Source organism: Stenella coeruleoalba (genome assembly GCF_951394435.1).
Source record: "Stenella coeruleoalba genome assembly, chromosome: 15".
Classification (NCBI taxonomy): Eukaryota; Metazoa; Chordata; class Mammalia; order Artiodactyla; family Delphinidae; genus Stenella; species Stenella coeruleoalba.
Genome location: NC_137161.1, coordinates 51,387,347 through 51,407,593, shown reverse-complemented (window position 1 = coordinate 51,407,593; position 20,247 = coordinate 51,387,347). Strand labels below are relative to the sequence as shown.

Sequence of the window (20,247 nt, the reverse complement as noted above, 5' to 3'; positions counted from 1 at the left end):
TCTACCAGCTGTATGCCTTTAGGCCTGTTTTCTCATCTGACAAATGGGGAAACCCCCCTCACAGAGTGTCTAGTGAGAATCTCATGAGATGGTGCAGTAGAGCTCTCTGCACCGTGTCTGGTGAGGGTTTAACGAGTAGCAGATTTCTGCTCATTCCCTTCCGTGGGCAGCCCGCCCTCTCCACTTCTAGGACACCCCTGCTTAGCTCTCACCTTATGCTTCAGAAACACTTGGCTCTGGGACTTCCCTGGTGGTCCAGCAGTTAAGACTCCACGCTCCCAATGCAGAGGGCCCGGGTTCGATCCCCAGTCAGGGAACTAGATCCTGCATGCCGCAACTAAAGATCCTGCATGCTGCAACGAAGATCCCGTGAGCCTTAACTGAGAACCAGCACAGCCAAAGAAAGAAAGAAAAGAAACACTGGGCTCTGAATGGGGATCCATTACTCTAATCACGGCAGGTCCAAGACTGAGGCATCCTGGCTCTCAGTCCTTGGCTTTTTCTGGTCTCAGTACTTTGGGAGGCATCTTGAGGAAGTTCTCTGGGCTGGCCCCCGGCTGAGGGCGGGATGGGAGGATGGCCAGCATCACCCATCAGGGGCGGCCAGGGTCCCACCACAGATGTGCCCACAGCCTTTTGCCTGGCCTGCCACAGCCATGCCCTGTTCTGGGTACCCTGGTCCCCAGTGACCCCACCAGGGGCAGCCAGTAGATGGCCCTCAGCCTAGGGGAGACAGCAGCCCGGAGCTCCCTCACTGCCCAGTCCACAGCCCCACCCTCCCAGCCTGGCTTGGCCCAGCAGCGACCACGTGCTGCAGCCACTTTTTCCCCTGGGAGGAAAGAAGGGAGGGAGACGAAGCTCAGGCCTGCGTGGCGGCAGCTGCACTTGGTCCTGCCCAGCCAGACTGCCCCTTCAATGATAGCTTCCCCTGCCCCCCATTTCCCGACTGCCCCGTCAGCTCCAAAGGGGGGCTTCAGAGTTTCCAGGTTTTGTTCCGGTTCTTGTTCTTTCTGCTGTTCTAGAAACTGAGCTCTATCTATAGGGATGGATGATCCTTGGCCTGGGGATGAGGAGATGGCAGAGAGGGGATGGGACACCAGGTCCCAGCACATGAGGGTGGTCAGGGAGTTGAAAGGGCCTAGGCCGGTCTCCAGATGCAGGTGGGGGAAGGGGGCGGTCCTGGGCCTGGGGGCCTGGCCAAGGCTAGGACACAGCCTCAGACTCATCCAGGGCATGGATGGGGGCAGTGGCAGAAAAAACAAGGATATCAGAAGCTATGGCCAGGCCTATCTGGGGGCTCCTGTCTCCTCTTGGCAGAGGGCATGATGTCAGGTGCCCCAAACTCCTAAGACCTTAGAATTCATGGGAAGGCCAGGCCTGGTGGCTGGCCATCTGCCTCCTGGGGCACTTTCACTGCAGTGGGGCAAAATCTATTTGAGTTTTCTATTGCTGTGTAGCAGATGACTGCAAACATAGCAACTTAAACACTAATTTATTAAATCACTACTCTGTGGGTGGGCTAAACTGGGTTCTCTGCTTAGGATCTCACCGGGCTGAAATCAAGGGCTTGGCCTGTCAGGGTTCTCATCTGGAGGCTGGGAGTAGAGTTGGCTTCCAAGCTTGTTCTGGTTATTGGCCAAATTCGGTTCTTTGCAGTAGTAGTGCTGAGGCGTCCCTTTCCCTGCTGGCTGTCAGCCAGGGGCTTTCATCAGCTCCTTGCCACGTGGCCCCTCCATCTTCAAAGCTAGCAATGGACAGTCATTTCCTTGGTGTTGAATTCCTCTCATATTTGAGTTTCTCTGACTTCTTCCAGAAAAGAAGGGCACACAGACCAGACCTAGCACTGACTCACTTGCCTGTCTGACTGGAGCTCAGGGGGTTAAATATGAGCAGGAAGGGAAGGGAGGGAGTGTGAGACCCTGGGACACTCGGGAGGCTCCTGGAGGAGGGTTGGCAGCTTGGGTTTGGTGAGCCCCAAGGAGGAGGCAGGGGATAGACAGATGAATGGGTGGGTGGATGGCCCCTTAACTTTATTAGGCCTCTAAGCCCTAAGTCAGAAGGGGCAGGGTGGGGGGATGTGTAGATCCCCACACAGACCAGGCAGCTGAGGGACTCCAGAGTTTGGCTTCAGGTCACTGCATCAGAGGCTGAGGCGAGCCTGAATCCAAGGGCTGTAAGTAGCCATATTGGTATAGACACCTGGACGGTTGGGCAGGGCACAGCCCTTGCCCCAGCTCACCACACCCACTAGGACCCAGCGCCCAGACCTCATACAGGTCAGGGGTCCTCCAGAGTCACGCTGCAGGAGAAAGAAGAGCTTAGGTCCCAGCCCTCCAGAGACTTTGGGTCCCAGGGCTGCAATCCCCCAGGTGGTGCCTCTGGGTTGGGGTCTAGGACACTGAGCCCTGGAGGTGGTACCTCCTAGGTCCTGGGTTCTAAGGAGGTAGGGTGCTGGCCATAGCAGCATGGACTCCAGAGTTTCCAGGCAGCTTCTCGCACATGGCAGGCATCCTTCTGGCCCTCGACATAGCCGGTGCACAGGTTCCCTGGCAGCACTATGTGCTTGGCACGAGGAATGTTGGTGCCCATGTAGTAGAGGAGGTCACAGGTGTGAGTACCCAGCAGTGGCACCCGTACTCCCTGCAGAGGTCGCCACTCTGGGAGTGGCACTGGAGAAGAAGGGGGGACTTCTAAGAGCTGGGAGACAGTGAGGTGGAAAAACTGTGAGGATGTTTGGGTCCCTGGAGGTCACGGTGGGTCCTGGATTGGGGCAGTGAGGGGCTGGGATTCCCGATCAGAGAGAGGTGGAGAGAGATCGCCTGTCCGGCCCCAATGCCCCAGTGCCCCGCCCTCTGCCTCACCTCCTGAGTGGAGGCTGCCCTAGCCAGTGACCCAGCATGGTGTGCCTGGTGGTGGGCAACGCCCAGGCTCAGGCAGGCAGATGGGCTGGACTCATGTGCTCAAGGGCACTAGGCGGCGAAGCTGCAGCAACGCCAGGTCTCCTCGGGTCCCGTCCTCTGAGTAGTCCGGGGGCAGCAGCACCCTCTGCACGGGCACCAAGAGAACGTGGGGCGAGGCAGGACACAGGTGCAGTGCCCCGAGGCGCACGGGGTACTCAGATGGCAGCGCCCTCCGGCATGACAGCGGTGGGTCTAGTTAAAGCAGCTCCTTCTCCACCCCCAGTAGGGCCCCCATCCCCGCCACCCTCTCACTCAGAGCCTGGGGACCATGCTTCCACCAAGTGGCACGCCCCGTTCCGTGGGTCTTGCTCCACCCGCCCCTGCCCCCTTCGACGTTGAGCCCTCAGAGTAGGGGAGTGCCCCTTGTCCAAGCCTGGGCTGCCTGCTCACCTCAGGAAGCAGTGTGCTGCCGTCAGCACCCACTGGGGGGCGATGAGCGAGCCCCCCCCCCCCCCACACACACACACACGTGCCCCGCGGTGCTGGATGCTCGCCTGCCTCGGCCACTCTCCGTCCTGGGTGTCCCGGTCCCCCACGATGAGACTTGACACGTGAGGCTGCCCGCAGGCTGTGGGAGGACAAGGGGAACTCAAGGGTGAGCAGAGGAGCGGGGAACTCGGAGGAGGATGAGGGCAGGGAGACACAGGGCTAAGGTTGGGGGGGGTGGGGGGGAGTGGAGGGGGGTTGGCACACTGGAGGAGGAAGCACGGAAGGGACTGGATTATGGGTTTGGTGTCAGATAACAGGGTGAGGGGAGGGAGGTCAGAGATTAGGAATGAGGGTGCCCTCTGGTTGGAACCTGAAGAGAGAGGAGGAGGATCTAGCCCCCCCAGAGGCCCTTTTGTCTTCCTTTAGACCCTGGTTGGTCCCAGACCTAGCCCTGTGGCCCAGGCTCTATGCCCTATGCCCAGGCCCCAGAGACCACCCCTGCCCCCCACCCACTGTGAGATTTGGCCACCTTAGGTCTCGATACAAGCCCTGGACCCCAGCCCCTCCCCCATCTTGTATTTCCATTGCCTGACAGCTGCTCCTGCGTGCCCCCCACCCCTAGACCCCACAGCCCCTGGATTCTGTTCTCACTCTTGCAGCTGGTGTCCTCCTTGCTAACTGGGCTGGGGGACAACCTGGGGGCTTAAAGACCCAGGAGGGGGTGGGGGCCTGGCCAGGAGGTAATTAAGGAGGTCAGGGCGGGGCTGTGGCTTCATCAGCCCAGCCTTGAACAAAGATGCTTTGAACAGTGCTTTTGAGGTGGCAGGAAAGGGACACCTGGATTTCTCAAAGGAAACCTGGCTTGGGCCAAGGTGCACAGAACTGGGGGCGGGAGCCTGTGCCCAGCCAGGCAATGTGGGGGGCGATGTGGGGTGGGGATGAACGGGGGTCGGGGTTGTTTTGGTCAGGCCACAAAGCTCCAGAGGATCCTTGGCCGCTCATCTCTGAACCTGATCCTGCCTCCTGGCTCCTTGCAGTGCTCAGTCACTGGGGCTTCTGAACAGCATTGTTCTGTCCAGAAATCCTGGCCGGGACAGCCTCATACAGAGCCCAGGCTTCAGGCCTTGCATAGACCCTCCCAGCCCCAGCTCTGCACAGTTTTTTTGTGGGGGGTGGGGAATGAATGTCTTATGAATATCTTGTTTAAACCTGGCAGCTCTCCTCGCTTAACCCTAGAGGCAGGAGCAGACTTGACCTTTGGAAACAGTCTCCTCTTCAATTTGGGGTGGCCAGGACAGCAAGGCTGCCGGTCTCGGGTGAGGCTGGGAGATGCTGGAGACAGGGCTCAGTCGGTGGGCTGGGCCTGGACTGTGCCCACTTCCCAGAAGGCTCTGGAACCTCCTTCTACCAAGTCATCCAGCAGCCCTCCACTTGGTTCTTCCTCCTGGGGGCCTTCCTGCCCAGCACACCTCCTCCTCTGCCACGTCACAGTGGGAGTTGATGTGTGATAGAGGAGGTTTGATTTGTTTGTCCTCCCTCCATGAGGCAGGGTCTGGGTCTCTGTCCCTGTCTTAGCTCAGGCTGCCAGAACAGAACACCACAGACTGGGGAGATTAAACACAGCTTATTTCTCACCATTCTGGAGGCTGGAAGTCCAAGAACAAGGAACTGGCAAGATGGGTTTCCCTCTGAGGCCTCTTCTCTTGGCTTGTTGGTGGCTGGCATGTCACTGTGTGATCACACGGCCTCCTCTTTATGTCTGCTGGGCATTGCGGGGGGGGTGCTGGTGTCTGTTTTTAGAAGGACATTAATCCTATCGGATCAGAGCCCACCCTTAAGGCTTCATTTAACCTTAATTACTTCCACAGACAGTCACATTGGGGGTTAAGGCTTCAACATATAAATTTTGGAGAGGACACAGACATTCAGTGCATACCAGTCCCCCATGGCCTGAACAGTGCCCAGCACAGAGTGGGCACTGAGTCTTTGGGAGTGAAAGGGGCCAGCAGGGCATCATGCCGGGAGTGAGGGTGAAGGATATGAACGAGGGGACCTAGAGGCCAACCGGCCCCAGCCCCAGCCCCTCCACTCGAAGTGAGGGAGGGCAGCCTCAGGCCTGACCTCTGCTGTCCACACTCTAGGAGCAGGCTCAAGCCCAGGCTCAAGGACTCCGGAGTCGGCTTGTGGAACGCCCTCCCTCCAGCCCTGAGACCTTGGGAGAGTTTCCTCTTCTGTAAAACCCGCCTCCCAGGTGGTTGTGAAGATTAACTGGGTTCGCCCACGCAGAGCTTGGAATAGTGCCTGGCTGATGTAAATGCTATAGAAGTGCCACAAGAATAAAAGAAGCACCTTCCCCAAGGCTCCTGACCTTTCGTTACCCCGGATTCAGCTGCCATTAGAGGGCTTGGCAGGAATGGAGCCAGGTGGGCAGTGTTCCCCTTGGTGCAGAGTTGGGGCAGCTGGAGAGGCAGGTGGGAGTAAGAGTGACCAGGGACCCTGGGAACACACAGCTATCTCTGGAGATATGGGCCAAACCTTGAGAAGGGAGTTCACTGGAAGGCGGGATGGAAGGAGCTGCGTGTCTGCCTGTTGCAATTTAGGTGAGGCGGGAAGCCTGGAGGACAGACACCTGCGTGCAGGGACCAGGAAACAAATTCCCACTGAGAAACTGGCTTATGGTGGGAGGATCTGGTACTGATTGAATATTGGACAATCAAAGCTGAGAGGAGTAGGAAAGGAACCTCGCTCCAGGGGCTCACCCCAACCCAGCCCCTGTCTCAGATTGAGAAACTGAGGCACAGACCCCTGCTGGGCCCACATGCCCTTCAGTCCCACCCTTGAGTCACACTGCAGAAATGGCCCCTCAGCAAATGCCATCTACTTGCCCTTCTCACAACTATCCTTCTCAGGGCCATAGCTGAGTCAACCCCACGTTTTTCTGGTGCTGGACCTGTCCCCACTCCCAGGGGAGGGCAAATGACCCAAACGGGGGCCATCATCCCACCATGTCCTCCAGGTCACAGTGATTGATCAAGAGGTGACACATGACCCCAGACCAGCCAATCAGAATCCCTCCCTGGGATTTTTATCCTGGAGGAGGGAGAGAGGACCCCTTGGGGCCCAGGCAGGGGGCAGCCATAGCTGCAGCCACTGGCGAGGACTCTCAGCTGGCCTGAGAGCCTGCAACCTTCCAGGCTGAGAAAGAGTGTCCTGTGAAGCTGGAGCTCCTCATTCCAGTCATCCTTGCCCTTGGTGGGCTGTTCTTTATCCTTCTAAAGCAACTCTCCTTCACTCATGCTGGTACTAGGGGATTCTTTTGCTTACAACCAAAGTCTTTAAATGCCAAGGATGAAAACAAAATAACAGTTCAACAAAGGTGCAGGGGATGTGCCCCCTGAGCTGGCTGCCCTGCCAGTGTGTTTCAATATGGTGGTGCCCAGCCCACCATCTGCAGCACAGGACTCATCTCTGACGAGGGCCCAGCCCTACCCTTGGCCAGATCCCAGGGGCACCCTGTAGACCTGGCAGCAGGAGGAGGTGGGACGGGGTGGCCTTTCCAGGATCCAGGTGGTATGCTCACTGATGTCCCAGCAGAAGCTGGGCCCTTTGGGACGGCCACAGCCAGACCCCACACCATGCTGACCCAACAACCAGTGGTCATCTAAAGCAGCCTGAAGGGGAACAAAGGTGTGGGGTGAGCCAGGCCAGGGGGAGGGGCATGCCGTGGCACCTGGCTGGAGTCCTCTTGAGCCTCTGGGTAGGTGACCCTGAACAGGACCCTATGGGTGGACGTGGGACGTGCACCTGGGCAGGCTTGAAAGTATTTCTGTGGATGAGTCTGTCACATGGGCACTGGGCCACCAGAGGCTACTCTGCCTGCGCTGGAGGAGGGGCAATGTCCAAGCAGGCCTGCAGGGCAGTGTCGCAGCATGGCCGGTCTGGGGCCAAGCGCTTAATGAGCATTAAATCACACTGTCTTCCAGTAACACATGGGACACCAGGGCAGTGAGTGTTCTGCTTGGGTCAACTCAGAGGGCCTTTGTGGGAGGTGAGTGGGGGCACCCTCAGGTTTTGGCTGTTGGGGAGGGCAGATGGGGGGAGTGGAAATCTCAATGCAGGTGAGTCTTACAGGAGACCTGGGAGACCCCACCTGCCCGGTACCTGCTGGCCCCTCTGAGTCAGGCCATGCAATGAGAGGTGGACACAGGCCCTTGTGAGCTGAGTGACTTGAATAGTTCTGTCACCTTGCTGGGCCTCAGTTTCCTCACTGTGATGAGGGGGAAGAGAAGCTCCAGCCTTGCAGGGCTGCCGAGGGGCATGAAGCCTGAGCGTGGTGTCCTACAGCCTGTGTGGCTGTCCTGGTGGGCAGAGGCGAGGAGGGCACCCTCCCAAGACTCCTCCACCTGCTTCTTCACAGAGACAAGCTGTCAATCGACCAAAACTTCTCATACCTTCTGCTCTCATAGCACCTCTGGATCTCATGAAAACGCAGATCTGCCCGAGCAGTTCCAAGCAGCCCAAGTCGGCCCCGCTGGCCTGGTCCCTTGGCCATGCTGAGGCTGGGGGGAGACACGCTTGATGCTGCCCCTCCACCCAGGCCACCTATGGAGCTTGGAGCCCCCACACCCCCAGGACAAGCCTCAACCACGGGGAGTCAGGAGAGAAAGGGCCATGCCAGGTCCTTGTCCCCCACAGGCAATGCTGAGGTGTGTCCCCGTGATTTCTCAGGGGATCCTGGCCAGACAGAGCCTCAGCTGCCCACAAGGGTAACCTCCTCATCTGGGCAAACGTCATTGGCTCTCAGCCCTCCTGCCTCAGTTTCCCCACTCTTCACTGGGGCTTCTTGGTATCACCTCCCAAATAAATTATCTGCACCCTCGTCCTGGTCCCAGGTCAGCCTTTGGGGGACCGTGGTGAGACCAGGAGTGTCTGGCGTCTGTGTGGTGGGGAACACGGCATGAGCGCTAGGGGTGTTTGGGGGCATTTCCTCCCCTGCACTCCACTCCAGCCTTCCTAGCCCCCAGGGACCCTGTTGCTACTTATGTCCTCCTGTAAATTATCTTTCTTTTTTTAAAATATTTATTTGGCTGCGCCAGGTCTTAGTTGCAGCACACGGGATCTTTGTTGCAGGATATCTTTAGCTGCAGCATGAGTGTTCTAGTTCCCTGACCAGGGATTGAACCTGGGCCCCTATATTGGGAGCACAGAGTCTTAACCACCAGACCACCAGGGAAATCCCTGTAAATTATCTTTCTGATTGAACTAACCTGAGAGGGTTCTGTTGTTTGCAACCAAAACCCGTATAGCACAGATGGGTGACGATGGTTTAGGAGTTAAGGAGTGGTCTTCGAGTGGATGGGACATGGGTAACTGTGAGGGTATCCAGGAATCCACCCAGGGCCATAGAACGTGGTGCAAGGCATCAATGTGAACATACACACGTTTATTAGCAAAGGGGACAGAAGGGGACTGGGCCTGGTCCAGCAGGCAGTCCTGCCACTGGCGTGCCCCCAGCCCTTGGTGAATATGTCTGGAGCTGCAGTAACTACTGCACCTTCATGGGCTTAGGTGTGCACAGGCCAGCTACAGGAGTCAGGGAGCCCAGAGCAGAGCGAGGGGCAGCAGCAACTGAGAGGGGTCTGGCCTGGGTGTGCTGTGGCCCACCAGCATCTGGATCCAGTTGAAGTAACTACTGACATTGGTATAGATGCCGGCCTGGTTGCGCCTACCACAGCCCACTCCCCAGCTCACAATTCCAATCTGAATCCACGGCCCATTCTTTTCACAGACCAAGGGTCTGCCTGGGTCACCCTGGAAAGCAGTGTGGGTGAGCAAGACCTGGGATGGGGCAGGAGGGGCCAGTGGAGAGGCTGGTAGAGCAGGAGGGGCTGGGGAGCTGGGCAGATTGGCTGCAAATCCCACTCCTCCCCCTGGAAGCAAAAAAACTTCAGTTTCTGCATCTGCAAAGGGGGGCAATAGTCTATCCACTCAATTTCACATAGGATCAAAGGAGGTACAATTAATGTAAAACAGGAAGCTTGTTTTATAGGCTGGATAAATGAGGTCTACAATGATTTTCTCATGAATGAACTCTAAGGGTGGATTGGTAGGGGGTCAAGGTGGTTGCTCTCAGGCCCAAGATTGGGAGGGGTGGTACCCAGTTTCAGTATGGCCCTCATTGGGGCAGGGGTACTCACTTTGCAGGCGTCAGTGTTGCCATCCTCAGAGCCAGGACAAATCATATTATTACTGCTGTGACTGCTGTAATCAGGCTGATGGAACAGGTAGGAACACCTGGATTTGTTTATGATGGAGACTTGCACTTCCTGAAGATCGTAGGGAGGTGGCAGATCTGCCAGGGGTTGAGGGTGGGAGAGAGAAAGACAACAACCTTAGCCTCTCCTCTGCCATCTGGGGAAAGGGGGTATGAAGGGGAGTGGACTTCCTGGAGTATCCACAGTACCTGGGACATTGCTCTTGATTCCTCTGCTCTAGTCCAGCACCCAGTATGTGGTGGGTGATGAACAATATCACAGAAGGACCCAATGGATGGACAGGCTGTCACAGCACCTCCCTGAGGCTTGGTTTCCCTCTCTGTAGCCTGCAGATGACAGGCCCTGCCTGAGCCAGTGGGGAGAGACCATGGCTGAAGCATACACAGGGGGAGGGGCTGATGCAGCTGAGCCTGTTTATAATTAGTATAGCTGCAGGATCCAGGCTGAAGTTTTCCCAAATTTGATGAAAGATATGAAACTACACATTCAGGAAGGTGAACAAATTCCAAGTAGGATAAACACAAGGAGATCCACACTGAGATACATTTTCATCAAAATATCAAAATGCAAAGACAAAAGGAGAATCTTGTAAACAGCGAGAGAGAAGCTACACATCAAGTATAGGGGATCTTCAACAAGATTGACAGCCACATTCTTTTCAGACACCCTGGAGGCCAAAAGGCAGTGCAATGACATATGTAAAGTGCTAAGAGACTAAAACAGTCAACCAAGAATTCTAGATCAGACAAAGCTATCCTTCAAAAAAAATGAAGGCAAGATTAAGATATTCCCAGATAAGCAAATGCTGAGAGTGTTCATCATTAGTAGGCCTGCCCTACAAGAAATGGAAAAGGGAGCCCTTCAGGATGAAATGAAAGGGCAGTAGCCAGTAACTTATACCCATAGGAAGAAATAGAGAACACTGGTAAACGTAACTACACAGGTAAACATACAAGCCAGTATTATTATAGTTTTGGTTCATACTTTTTTTGCTATACAATTTAAAAGACAAATGCAATTTAAAAGACAATAATTGTAAATCTCTGTTACACAGAGATTGCTTACACAATATATAAAGATATGGTTACACAATATATAAAGATGTAAACTGTGACAATAACAACTTGAGAAGAATAGAGTTGTATAGGAACAGAACTTTTGTATGCTATTGAACCTAAGTTGATATTAATTCAAAATAGACTGGTATAAGTTTAAGTTATTAACTGTAATCTCCAGGGAAACTGCTGAGAAAATAACTAAAAAATATACAGAACAGGAAATAAGAAGGAAATCAATACAGTACACTAATAAAAATCAATTAAACACAAAAAGGAGGAAATAAGGAACAAAAAAGATATGACTTAGGTATAGATATAGATATGATATAGATATAAGATATCTATATCTTCCACATCCGACAAAATATAGAAAACAAATTGAATAATGGTAGAAGTAAATCCTTCCCTATCAGTAATTAATTTTAATGTAACTATTAAACACTCCAATTAAAAGGAAGAGATTGGCAGAATGGATTAAAAACAGAGATCCAACTATATCCTGTCTACAAGACAATAATTTTATTATATTTTAATTTTTGTATTTTTTAAAATTTATTTATTATTTTTGGCTGCGTTGGGTCTTCGTTGTTGCATGCAAGCTTTCTCTAGTTGTGGCAAGCGGGGGCCACTCTGTTGTGGTGCAAAGGCTTCTCATTGTGTGGTTTATCTTGCTGCAGAGCACAGGCTCTAGGTGCACAGTCTTCAGTAGTTGTGGCACATGGGCTCAGCAGTTGTGGCTCGTGGGCTCTAGAGTGCAGGCTCAGTAGTCGTGGCGCATGGGCTTAGTTGCTCCGCGGCATGTGGGATCTTCCCAAACCAGGGCTCAAACCTGTGTTCCGTGCATTGGCAGGCAGATTCTTAACCACTGCACCACCAGGGAAGCCCGACAATAATTTTAGATCCAAAGGTAAATATAGGTTTAAAGTGAAAGGTTGGAAAAAGACATTCCATGCAAATAGTAACCAAAAAGAGCTGAGGTTGCTATACTAATGTCAGACAAAATGGATTTTCAGTCAAAACGTGTTACAAGAGTCAAAGAAGGGGGACTTCCCTGGTGGTCCAGCAGGTAAAACTCTGTGCTCCCAATGCAGGGTGCCTGGGTTTGATCCCTGGTCAGGGAACTAGATCCCACATGCATGCTGCAACTTAAGAGTCTGCATGTCGCAACTTAGAAGTCTGCATGCCACAACTAAGAAATCCCACATGCCGCAACTAAGTATCCCGCATGACGCAATGAATATCCTGCATGCTGCAACTAAGACCCAGTGCAGCCAAAATAAATTTAAAAAAACTAAATAAATATTTTTAAAAAGAGTCAAAGAAGGACATTATATGTTGACAAAAGTGGTAAATCCTCAAGGTATAATAATTATAAATATCTACACATCTAACAACTGAGTCCCAAAATACATGAAGCAAAATTGATGTAACTGGTGGGAGAAATACACAGTTCTATGAGAACAGTTGGAGACTTCAATGCCCCACTTTTATTAATGGATAGAACAACCAGAGAGAAGATCAGTAAGATAACAGAAGACTTGAATAGCATTATAAAGCAGCTAGACCTAAAAGACATATACAGAACAATCCACCCAAACAAGAGCAGAATACACATTCCTTTCAAGTGGATGCAAAACATTCTCCAAGATAGATGACATGTCAGGCCACAAAATAAGTTGCAATAAATTAGAAAAGATTGACATCATAGAAAACAGTGGATTGAGGCTAGAAATCAATAACAGAAGGAAAACTGAAAAATTCACAAATATGTGGAAATTAAACAACATACTTCTAACCAATGGGTCAAAGAAGAAATCACAAGGAAAATTAGAAAGTATTTTGAGATGAATGGAAATAAAAACACAACATACCAAAACTTATTGGTTGCAGCAAAAGCAATTCTCACAAGGAAATTTATAGCTGGAAATGCCTATGTTAATAAAGGAGAAAAATCTCAAATCAACAATCTAACTTAAGGAACTAGAAAAAAAAAGAGCAAATTAAACCCAAAGGTAGAAGAAGGAAGGAAATAATAAAGAGAGGAATGGAAAAAAATCAAACTAGGGAACAGAAAAACAATAGCGAAAATCAACAAAACCAAAAGTTGGTTCTTTGAAAGATCAACAAAATTGACAATGAAAGTGGGGACATTATTACTGACCTTAAAGAAAAATTAAGGACTATAAGTGAATATTATGAACAACTGTATTCCAACAAATTAGATAACCTAGAGGAAATGGACAAATTCCTAGGAACACACAAAATACTAAAACAGACTCAAGAAGAAATAGAAAATCTGAACAGACACATAACAAGTAAAAAGATTTAGTCACTAGTCAGAAACCCCCCAATGAAGAAAAGCCTTGGGCCAGATGGCTTAAATGGTGACTTCTATCAAACATAGGAAGAAATTAACATCAATCATTCTTCCAAAAAACAGAAGAGGAAGGAACACTTCCTAACTCATTCCATGAGACTGGCATTACTGTGACACCAAAGCCCAAGCAAGTTATCACACACAAAAAGAAACCATAGGGCTTCCCTGGTGGCGCAGTGGTTGAGAGTCCGCCTGCCGATGGGTTCGTGCCCCGTCCGGGAAGATCCCACATGCCGTGGAGCGGCTGGGCCCGTGAGCCATGGCCGCTGGGCCTGTGCGTCCGGAGCCTGTGCTCCGCAGTGGGAGAGGCCACAACAGTGAGAGGCCCGCGTACCGCAAAAAAAAAAAAAAAAAAGAAACTACAGACCAACATTATGCAAAAATGCTCAACAAAATACCAGCAGACTGAACCCAGCAGCATATTAAAAGAATTCTACACCACGACCGAGTGAAATTTATCCAGAGTGCAAGGTGGGTTCAACATACAAAAATCAATCAATATAACATACTACAGACTATAGTAATAGAATGAAGGAGAAAAAAACCCCACATGGTTATCCTAATTGATGCAGGAAAATCCAACACTTTCATTATAAAAACACTCAATAAACTAAGGATAGAGAGAACTTCCTTAACATGATAGAGATCATATGTGAAAAACCCACAGCTACAGAATTGTGAAAGACTGAAAGCTTTCCCCCTAAGAACAGGAAAAAGATAATGATGCCAGTTTTTGCCACTTCTATCTAACATTTTACTGGAAGTTCTAGTCAGAGCAATTAGGCAAGAAAAGGAAATAAAACACATCCAAGTTGGAAAGGAAGAAGTAAAACTATGTCTATTCACAGGAGACATGATCTTATATATAGAAAATAATGAAGAGTACACAAAGAAGGACTAGAATTAATAAATGAATTCAGCAAATTTGCAGGATCTAAAATCAAGACACAAAAGTCAATTATATTTCTATACACTACCAATGAACGATTTCAAAAGGATATTAGAAAAGAAATATCATTTTACAATAGCATCAAAAAGAATGAAATAGTTAAATTTAATTGAGGACCTGTACACAAAAAACTACAAAACATTGCTGAAAGAAATTAAAGAAGACATAAATAAATGGAAACATATCTTCTGTTTATGGACTGGAGACTTAATATTATTTAGATGATAATACTCCCCCGAAGCAATCCACAGATTCAATGCAATCCCTATCCAAATTCCAATGGCCTTTTTAGTGGAAATTGACAAGCTCATCCTAACATTTAGAGGGACTATCAAGAGACCCCCAAATAACAAAACCAATATTTGAAAAAGTAAACAAAGTTGGAGAATACACACTTCCCAATTTCAAAACATACTTGGAAGCTATAGGAATCAAACAATGGGGTCCTGGCAAATGGATAAACATACAGACAAACGGAACAGAATTGAGAGTCTAGAAAATAAACCCATTTTTCTTTGGTCAACTAATTTTTGACAAGGTGCCAAGATAATTCAGTGGAGTAGAGAATAGTCTCTTTAACAAATGGTGCTGGGACAACTAGATATCCAAATGCAAAAAATGAAGTTGGACCCACTACTTCGCACCATAAACAAAGATCAACTCAAAATGAATCAAAGAGGACTTCCCTGGTGGCGCAGTGGTAGAGAGTCTGCCTGCTGATGCAGGGGACACAGGTTCGCGCCCCGGTCCTGGAAGATCCCACATGCCGCGGAGCGGCTGGGCCCGTGAGCCATGGCCGCTGAGCCTGCGCGTCCGGAGCCTGTGCTCCGCAACGGGAGAGGCCCCAACAGTGAGAGGCCCACATACCGCAAAAAAAAAAAAAAAAAAAAAAGAATCAAAGATATACATATAACAGCTAAAACTATAAAACTCTTCAAGAAAACATGAGGGTAAATCTTCATGACCTCGAATTTGGCAATTATTTCTTAGACATGATACCAAAAGCAAAAGCGCCAGAGAAAAAATAATCTGAACTTCATCAAAATTAAAATATTCTGTGCATCAATAGATACTATCATGAAAGTGAAAAGAGATGTGGTCCACGAGTCTTGGCTCAGTCCTGCATCTGAAGTGCTCTTCCCCCATCAACACCAGGGACTGACAACATGGAACAACCCGGAAGGAAGGAGCTATGATGCCTCTTTCGAAGAAACTGAAGAGTTAAGTAAGAGGATTCAAAACACAACTTTCTGACACTAAAGCCTACCTGTTCTGCAGAACTTCAGCTAGGTCTTCATTTCAACTTTCAAACCTTTAGCTCTTCGTCCTTTTCCTGGAGATTATTGCCTCTTTCCTGGCATCACTTGGCTAAGCATCATGAACCCCATTAGGCCAGCTGGTCTTACCCTTAGCTACATATTAGAATCACCTGGGACGCTTAAAAATATCCCAATGTCTGTGCCACATCCCAGACCAATTAAATCCATGGAGTGAGACCCAGGAGCCAGTTTAAAAAAAAAAAAGAAGAAAAAAGGAAAAAAAAACCCCACAGAATAGGAAAAGATATTTGCAAATCATATATCTAAAAAGGGTCTAGTATCCAGAATATATAAAAACGATTACAACATCACAACAAAGACAACTCAGTTTAAAAATGGGTTGGGGGGCTTCCCTGGTAGCGCAGTGGTTGAAAGTCCGCCTGCCGATGCAGGGGACGCGGGTTCCTGCCCCAGTCTCAGAAGATCCCACATGCCGCGGAGCGGCTAGGCCCGTGAGCCATGGCCGCTGAGCCTGCGCGTCCGGAGCCTGTGCTCCGCAACAGGAGAGGCCGCAGCAGTGAGAGGCCCGCATACCGCAAAAAAAAAAAAAAAAAAAAAAAATGGGTTGGGGGGCTTCCCTGGTGGCACAGTGGTTGAGAGTCCGCCTGCCGATGCAGGGGACACGGGTTCGTGCCCCGGTCCGGGAAGATCCCACATGCTGCAGAGCGGCTAGGCCCGTGAGCCATGGCCGCTGAGCCTGCGCGTCCGCAGCCTGTGCTCAGCAATGGGAGGGGCCACAACAGTGAGAGGCCCGCGTACCGCAAAAAAAAAGAAAATAATAAATAAATAAATTTTAAAAATTGGGTTGGGAATTCCCTGGAGGTCCAGTGGTTAGGACTCTCTGCTCTCACTGCTGAGGGCCCAGTTTCAATCCCAGGCTGGGGAACTATGATTCCACAAGCCACGTGGTGTGACCAAAAAAAAAAAAAGGGTAAGGGACTTAAATAGCCATTACTCCAAGGAAGATATACAAATGGCCAACCAGCACATGAAAAGTTGCTCAACATCACTAGTCATTAGAGAAATGCAAATCAAAACCACAGTGAAATACCACTTCACACCCACTAGGATGGCCAAAACAAAACAAAACAAAACAAACAAACAAACAAAAACCTGGAAAATAACAAGTTTTTTATTGAGGAGAATGGAGAGAAATGATAACCCTCACTGTTGATAGGAACGTAAAATGGAGCAGCTGCTATGGAACACTGTTTGTCAGCTCCTCAAGAAGTTAAACATAGAATGACCATGTGATCCAGGATTGCACTCCTAAATACATTCACAAAATAATTGAAAAGAGGTATTCAAGCACAAATTTGTATACTAATACAAATACCCAAAAGATGGAAACAACACAAATGGCATCAATGGAGGAATGGATAAACAAATTGTGCATCCATACAATGGAATATTATTCAGCCATAAAAGAGAATGAAGTTTTCATACATACTATAATATGGATGAATCTTGAGAACATTATGCTAAGTGAAAGAAGCCAAACATAAAAGGTGACACAGTGTATGATTCCATTTATATGAAATGTCCAGAACAGGTAAATCCATAGAGACAAAAAGTTGGTTAGTGGCTGCTAAGGGCTGGAGGGAGGGGGTAATGGGGAGTGACTGTTTAATGGTTATGGGATTTCCTCTGGGCGTGATGAAAATGTTTTGGATCTTGATAGAGTTGATGGTTATGCACTGTGAATGTTCTAAATGCCATTGAATTATATACTTTAAAATGGTTAATGTTATATGAGTTAAACCTTAACAAGAAAGAAGGAGTGAAGTACTGACACACACTAAAACATGAATGAACATTGAAAATATTATGCTTAGTGAGAGAAGCTAGCACGTAGTGTATAACTGTATTCATATGAAGCGTCCAGAGTAGGTAAATCCATTAGACACAGAAAGCAGATTAGTGGCTGCCAGGGGCTATGGCCCTAGAACAACGGGGAATTAGGAGTAATGGCTAATAAGCATGGGATTTCATTTTGAGATGATGAAAATGTTCTGTAATTAGACAGTGGTGATGGAACCACTCTGTGAATATACTAAAAAAAAAAAACCGTCTGAATTGTATGCCTTTTTTTTTTTGGCTGCACCACACGGGGTGTGGGATCTTAGTTCCCAAACCAGAGATCGAACCCACACCCCCTGCAGTGGAAAGAGTCTTAACCACTGGACTACCAGGGAAGTCCCTGAATTGTATACTTTAAAAGGATGAATTTTATGGTTTTTGAAGTATACTTCAAAAAACCCCCCAAAACAAACAATGCCTGATGCCTTTCTGACAAGTCCACCCCAAAACCTCGCACACCCCTGCAGGCTGGGGGTGTGGCCTGGGCCGGTGCAGGGGGGCCTCCCTCTCTGGTTTCTGGCTCACAGACTCGGAAGGGAGGGGTAGCTGAGTGTGGGTACAGAAAGCCCTGCTCTACGGGGGGGGGGGTGTGGAAAGGAGGTGAGGAGGGATTGCTCAGCGGGCCAAAGCCAAAGCACAGTGGCACACAGACCAAGGTGGGGGCCACTGCAGCTGGTGTGGCTGGCACAGGACGTGGTGAATAACACTCCCCTTCCCAACCCGTCTGTCCCCAACCTCACTCTTTTTCTCATGGATGTCCCCCCAGCCATTCACCCAGCAGTCATCACGGTTCTTGAATTCAGAGGAGGAGGACAGGACACAGACGGGCTGGATGTGCTTATTGAAGGTGACGGAGGAGGACAGCTTCAGCAGGGAGCTGTCGTCCTGCAAATAATTCCTGGATTTGGGGTATATAATAATACTCTTCACCCTGTAACGATGGAGGTAGGCCCGCAGGCTCCAAATGGGTGGTGTGACAGACAGCTCGCCAAACTGGACCGACCATTCATAGGGATCTCTGTTGCTGTCAGGGTGGGCCACCTGAGCACACCTGGGGCTGCTCCCTGAGCTGAGACCCCCGAGCTGCTGCGGGGGCTCACCCCAGGCACCATTAGCAGGTCTTCCTTCGACCAAAGAGGCCAGGGTAGAAACGGGGAGAGCCCAGACAGCCCCAAACAAAGTCCCACACCTGGGGACTTGGGGGTGTTGGCAGGAGGGTGCCTCCCCTAACAGCTCATCTGGCCAGTCACTCAACCACCTGTCACCTCCAAGAACCCTTCTCAAAAGGCAACGAGCAGGTGCATGGGCGCCACAGCAGGCTGAGCTCAAAACAGCTACTGGGGCCACTGTCACCACAGGCCAGGCTGTGTGTCCAGCACTTACTTCAGCTCATTCCTCCCCCCGGCGGGCGGGGGGGGAAGGGGTCACCTCTGCTGGGAGGTGGGGTGAGGAAGGTGGAGTTTGGTGGTGCCATTTGGGGACAAGTGACGTGAGAAAGAAAAGAACAAGACAAATGTGCGTGGGAAAGTTCTGGGAGAACGTTCTGGTAGAAACCGCACAGCGTTTCCTCCCGGAGCGCCCTGGGGGACTCGCGTGGGTGCGTAACGGGCTGCAGCCGGGACTGCGCCTCAGGAGCACACGAGGGCCGTGTCCACGTGGGGCATGCGCGCAGGTCCTGGTGCAGACCCAGGGCCCGGGGTCAGCGGGCCGCCCGCCCCCAGACTCATTTTTGGAAGCAGTGCGCGGCCGAGAGCACCCAGCGGCGGTTGAGCAGGCTTGCTCCGCAGTAGTGGGAGCCCCATAGGCGCAGGCTGCCCTGCGCCCAAGCCCTGCATCCTTTCCATACACTATGAGTGTCGGGACAGTCCGTTGGCCACATGGCCCTGGGATGGACAAATGGACACCAGGCCGAGCTGCGGGAGGCAGGCCCACCCCGTCCACCCTCACCCACCGAGTGGGAGAAGAAAAGGGGCGCCCCGGGCAACCGCGCGTCCAGGGGTCTTGCCGCCCAGGAAGAAGGGGACGCTGGGGACCTGCCCCACGTGGTCCACAGGTGCCCGCCCCTCCCCCACACCCAGGGGGGCCCCATCAGTTACATGCGAGCGTAGAAGAGTTCTAGAAACCTGGGGCGGGAAGAGAAAAAGATGAGTCGCCATTCGCGCTCCGGCTCAGGTGCCCTGCGCAGGGAAGCGCGTCCCCTGGACGCCTTACCTGGAAGCAACAGGTCCCTATCCCGCAACGCTGCGGGTAGGAGAGAAAGTGAGCTCCCTTTGGTCTCCACGCGCCCCACCCTTCCCCCATCACCCCTAGCTGCGCCGGCAGCCCCCGCCTCAGCTCACCCTGCCTCGCGATTTCGACCCGCACCAACAGTTGCGCCAGCAGCAGCGTCCTGACCTGCGCGCCCACGGCTTCTTCTTCCCGCCGCCTGGCGCCCCCTCTGCTTCCGCCAGCTCCAAGGCGCGGCTGGGGCGCCCCCTCGGGGAGAGGGAGCCACGGGAACCCTGGCCGCCCCCTTCCCTCAGCTTGACCTCTCTGGTCCAAGGGATATTTGGGAACCTGGGACGTCACAGTGCCCCGGCTTTGAGCTTCTACTGGAGCTCGGTCCCCCAACTAAGTACCTTGTTATGGCCCAGGAGCCAGTGTACCCAGACGATCCCTTTCTTGTCTGCGACCCTGGGGACCTGGCTGCCCCCCATGCTGCCCTCTTTTCTACCCATTCCTTCCGCTAGGAAGGACCAAGGACCTGCCCCATAGCCAGGACTCCTGTGAAAGCACATTAGCAAGTCCTCACTGAGACCCCCATTGGGGATCTTGAACTGTGTCATCTACTGTTAAACGTGATGATCCATTACAGGACCCACAGAATAAATGTTGGCCTGATTTGACCATCTAGAGGACTCTTAGCCTCCATGTCTGCCTGCTGCCCAGCAACAAGCCTCACCTAACTCTGTGGAGTCTACAGGTAGCTTCCCTTCCTTGCAGACAATATTGCAGGGCACCAAAGTCACCAAACTGACTCT

General features: G+C 51.1%; 2 protein-coding genes across 2 annotated transcripts; both read right to left on the bottom strand.

Annotated features, from left to right (window-relative positions):
- Positions 1 to 2,140: 2,140 nt before the first annotated feature.
- On the bottom strand, positions 2,141 to 7,941 carry PRSS33 (serine protease 33; the record flags this gene model as incomplete). Its single annotated transcript, XM_079945455.1, is given in 9 exon segments — positions 2,141 to 2,299; positions 2,500 to 2,669; positions 2,862 to 2,880; positions 2,884 to 2,952; positions 2,956 to 3,130; positions 3,351 to 3,528; positions 6,970 to 7,060; positions 7,120 to 7,168; positions 7,841 to 7,941. Coding segments are annotated over 9 exon segments (1,011 nt in total).
- Positions 7,942 to 8,981: 1,040 nt separating this feature from the next.
- PRSS41 (serine protease 41) lies at positions 8,982 to 19,923 on the bottom strand (the record flags this gene model as incomplete). Its single annotated transcript, XM_079945454.1, is given in 7 exon segments — positions 8,982 to 9,319; positions 17,968 to 18,251; positions 18,955 to 19,048; positions 19,051 to 19,110; positions 19,439 to 19,468; positions 19,567 to 19,702; positions 19,846 to 19,923. Coding segments are annotated over 7 exon segments (1,020 nt in total).
- Positions 19,924 to 20,247: the final 324 nt, after the last annotated feature.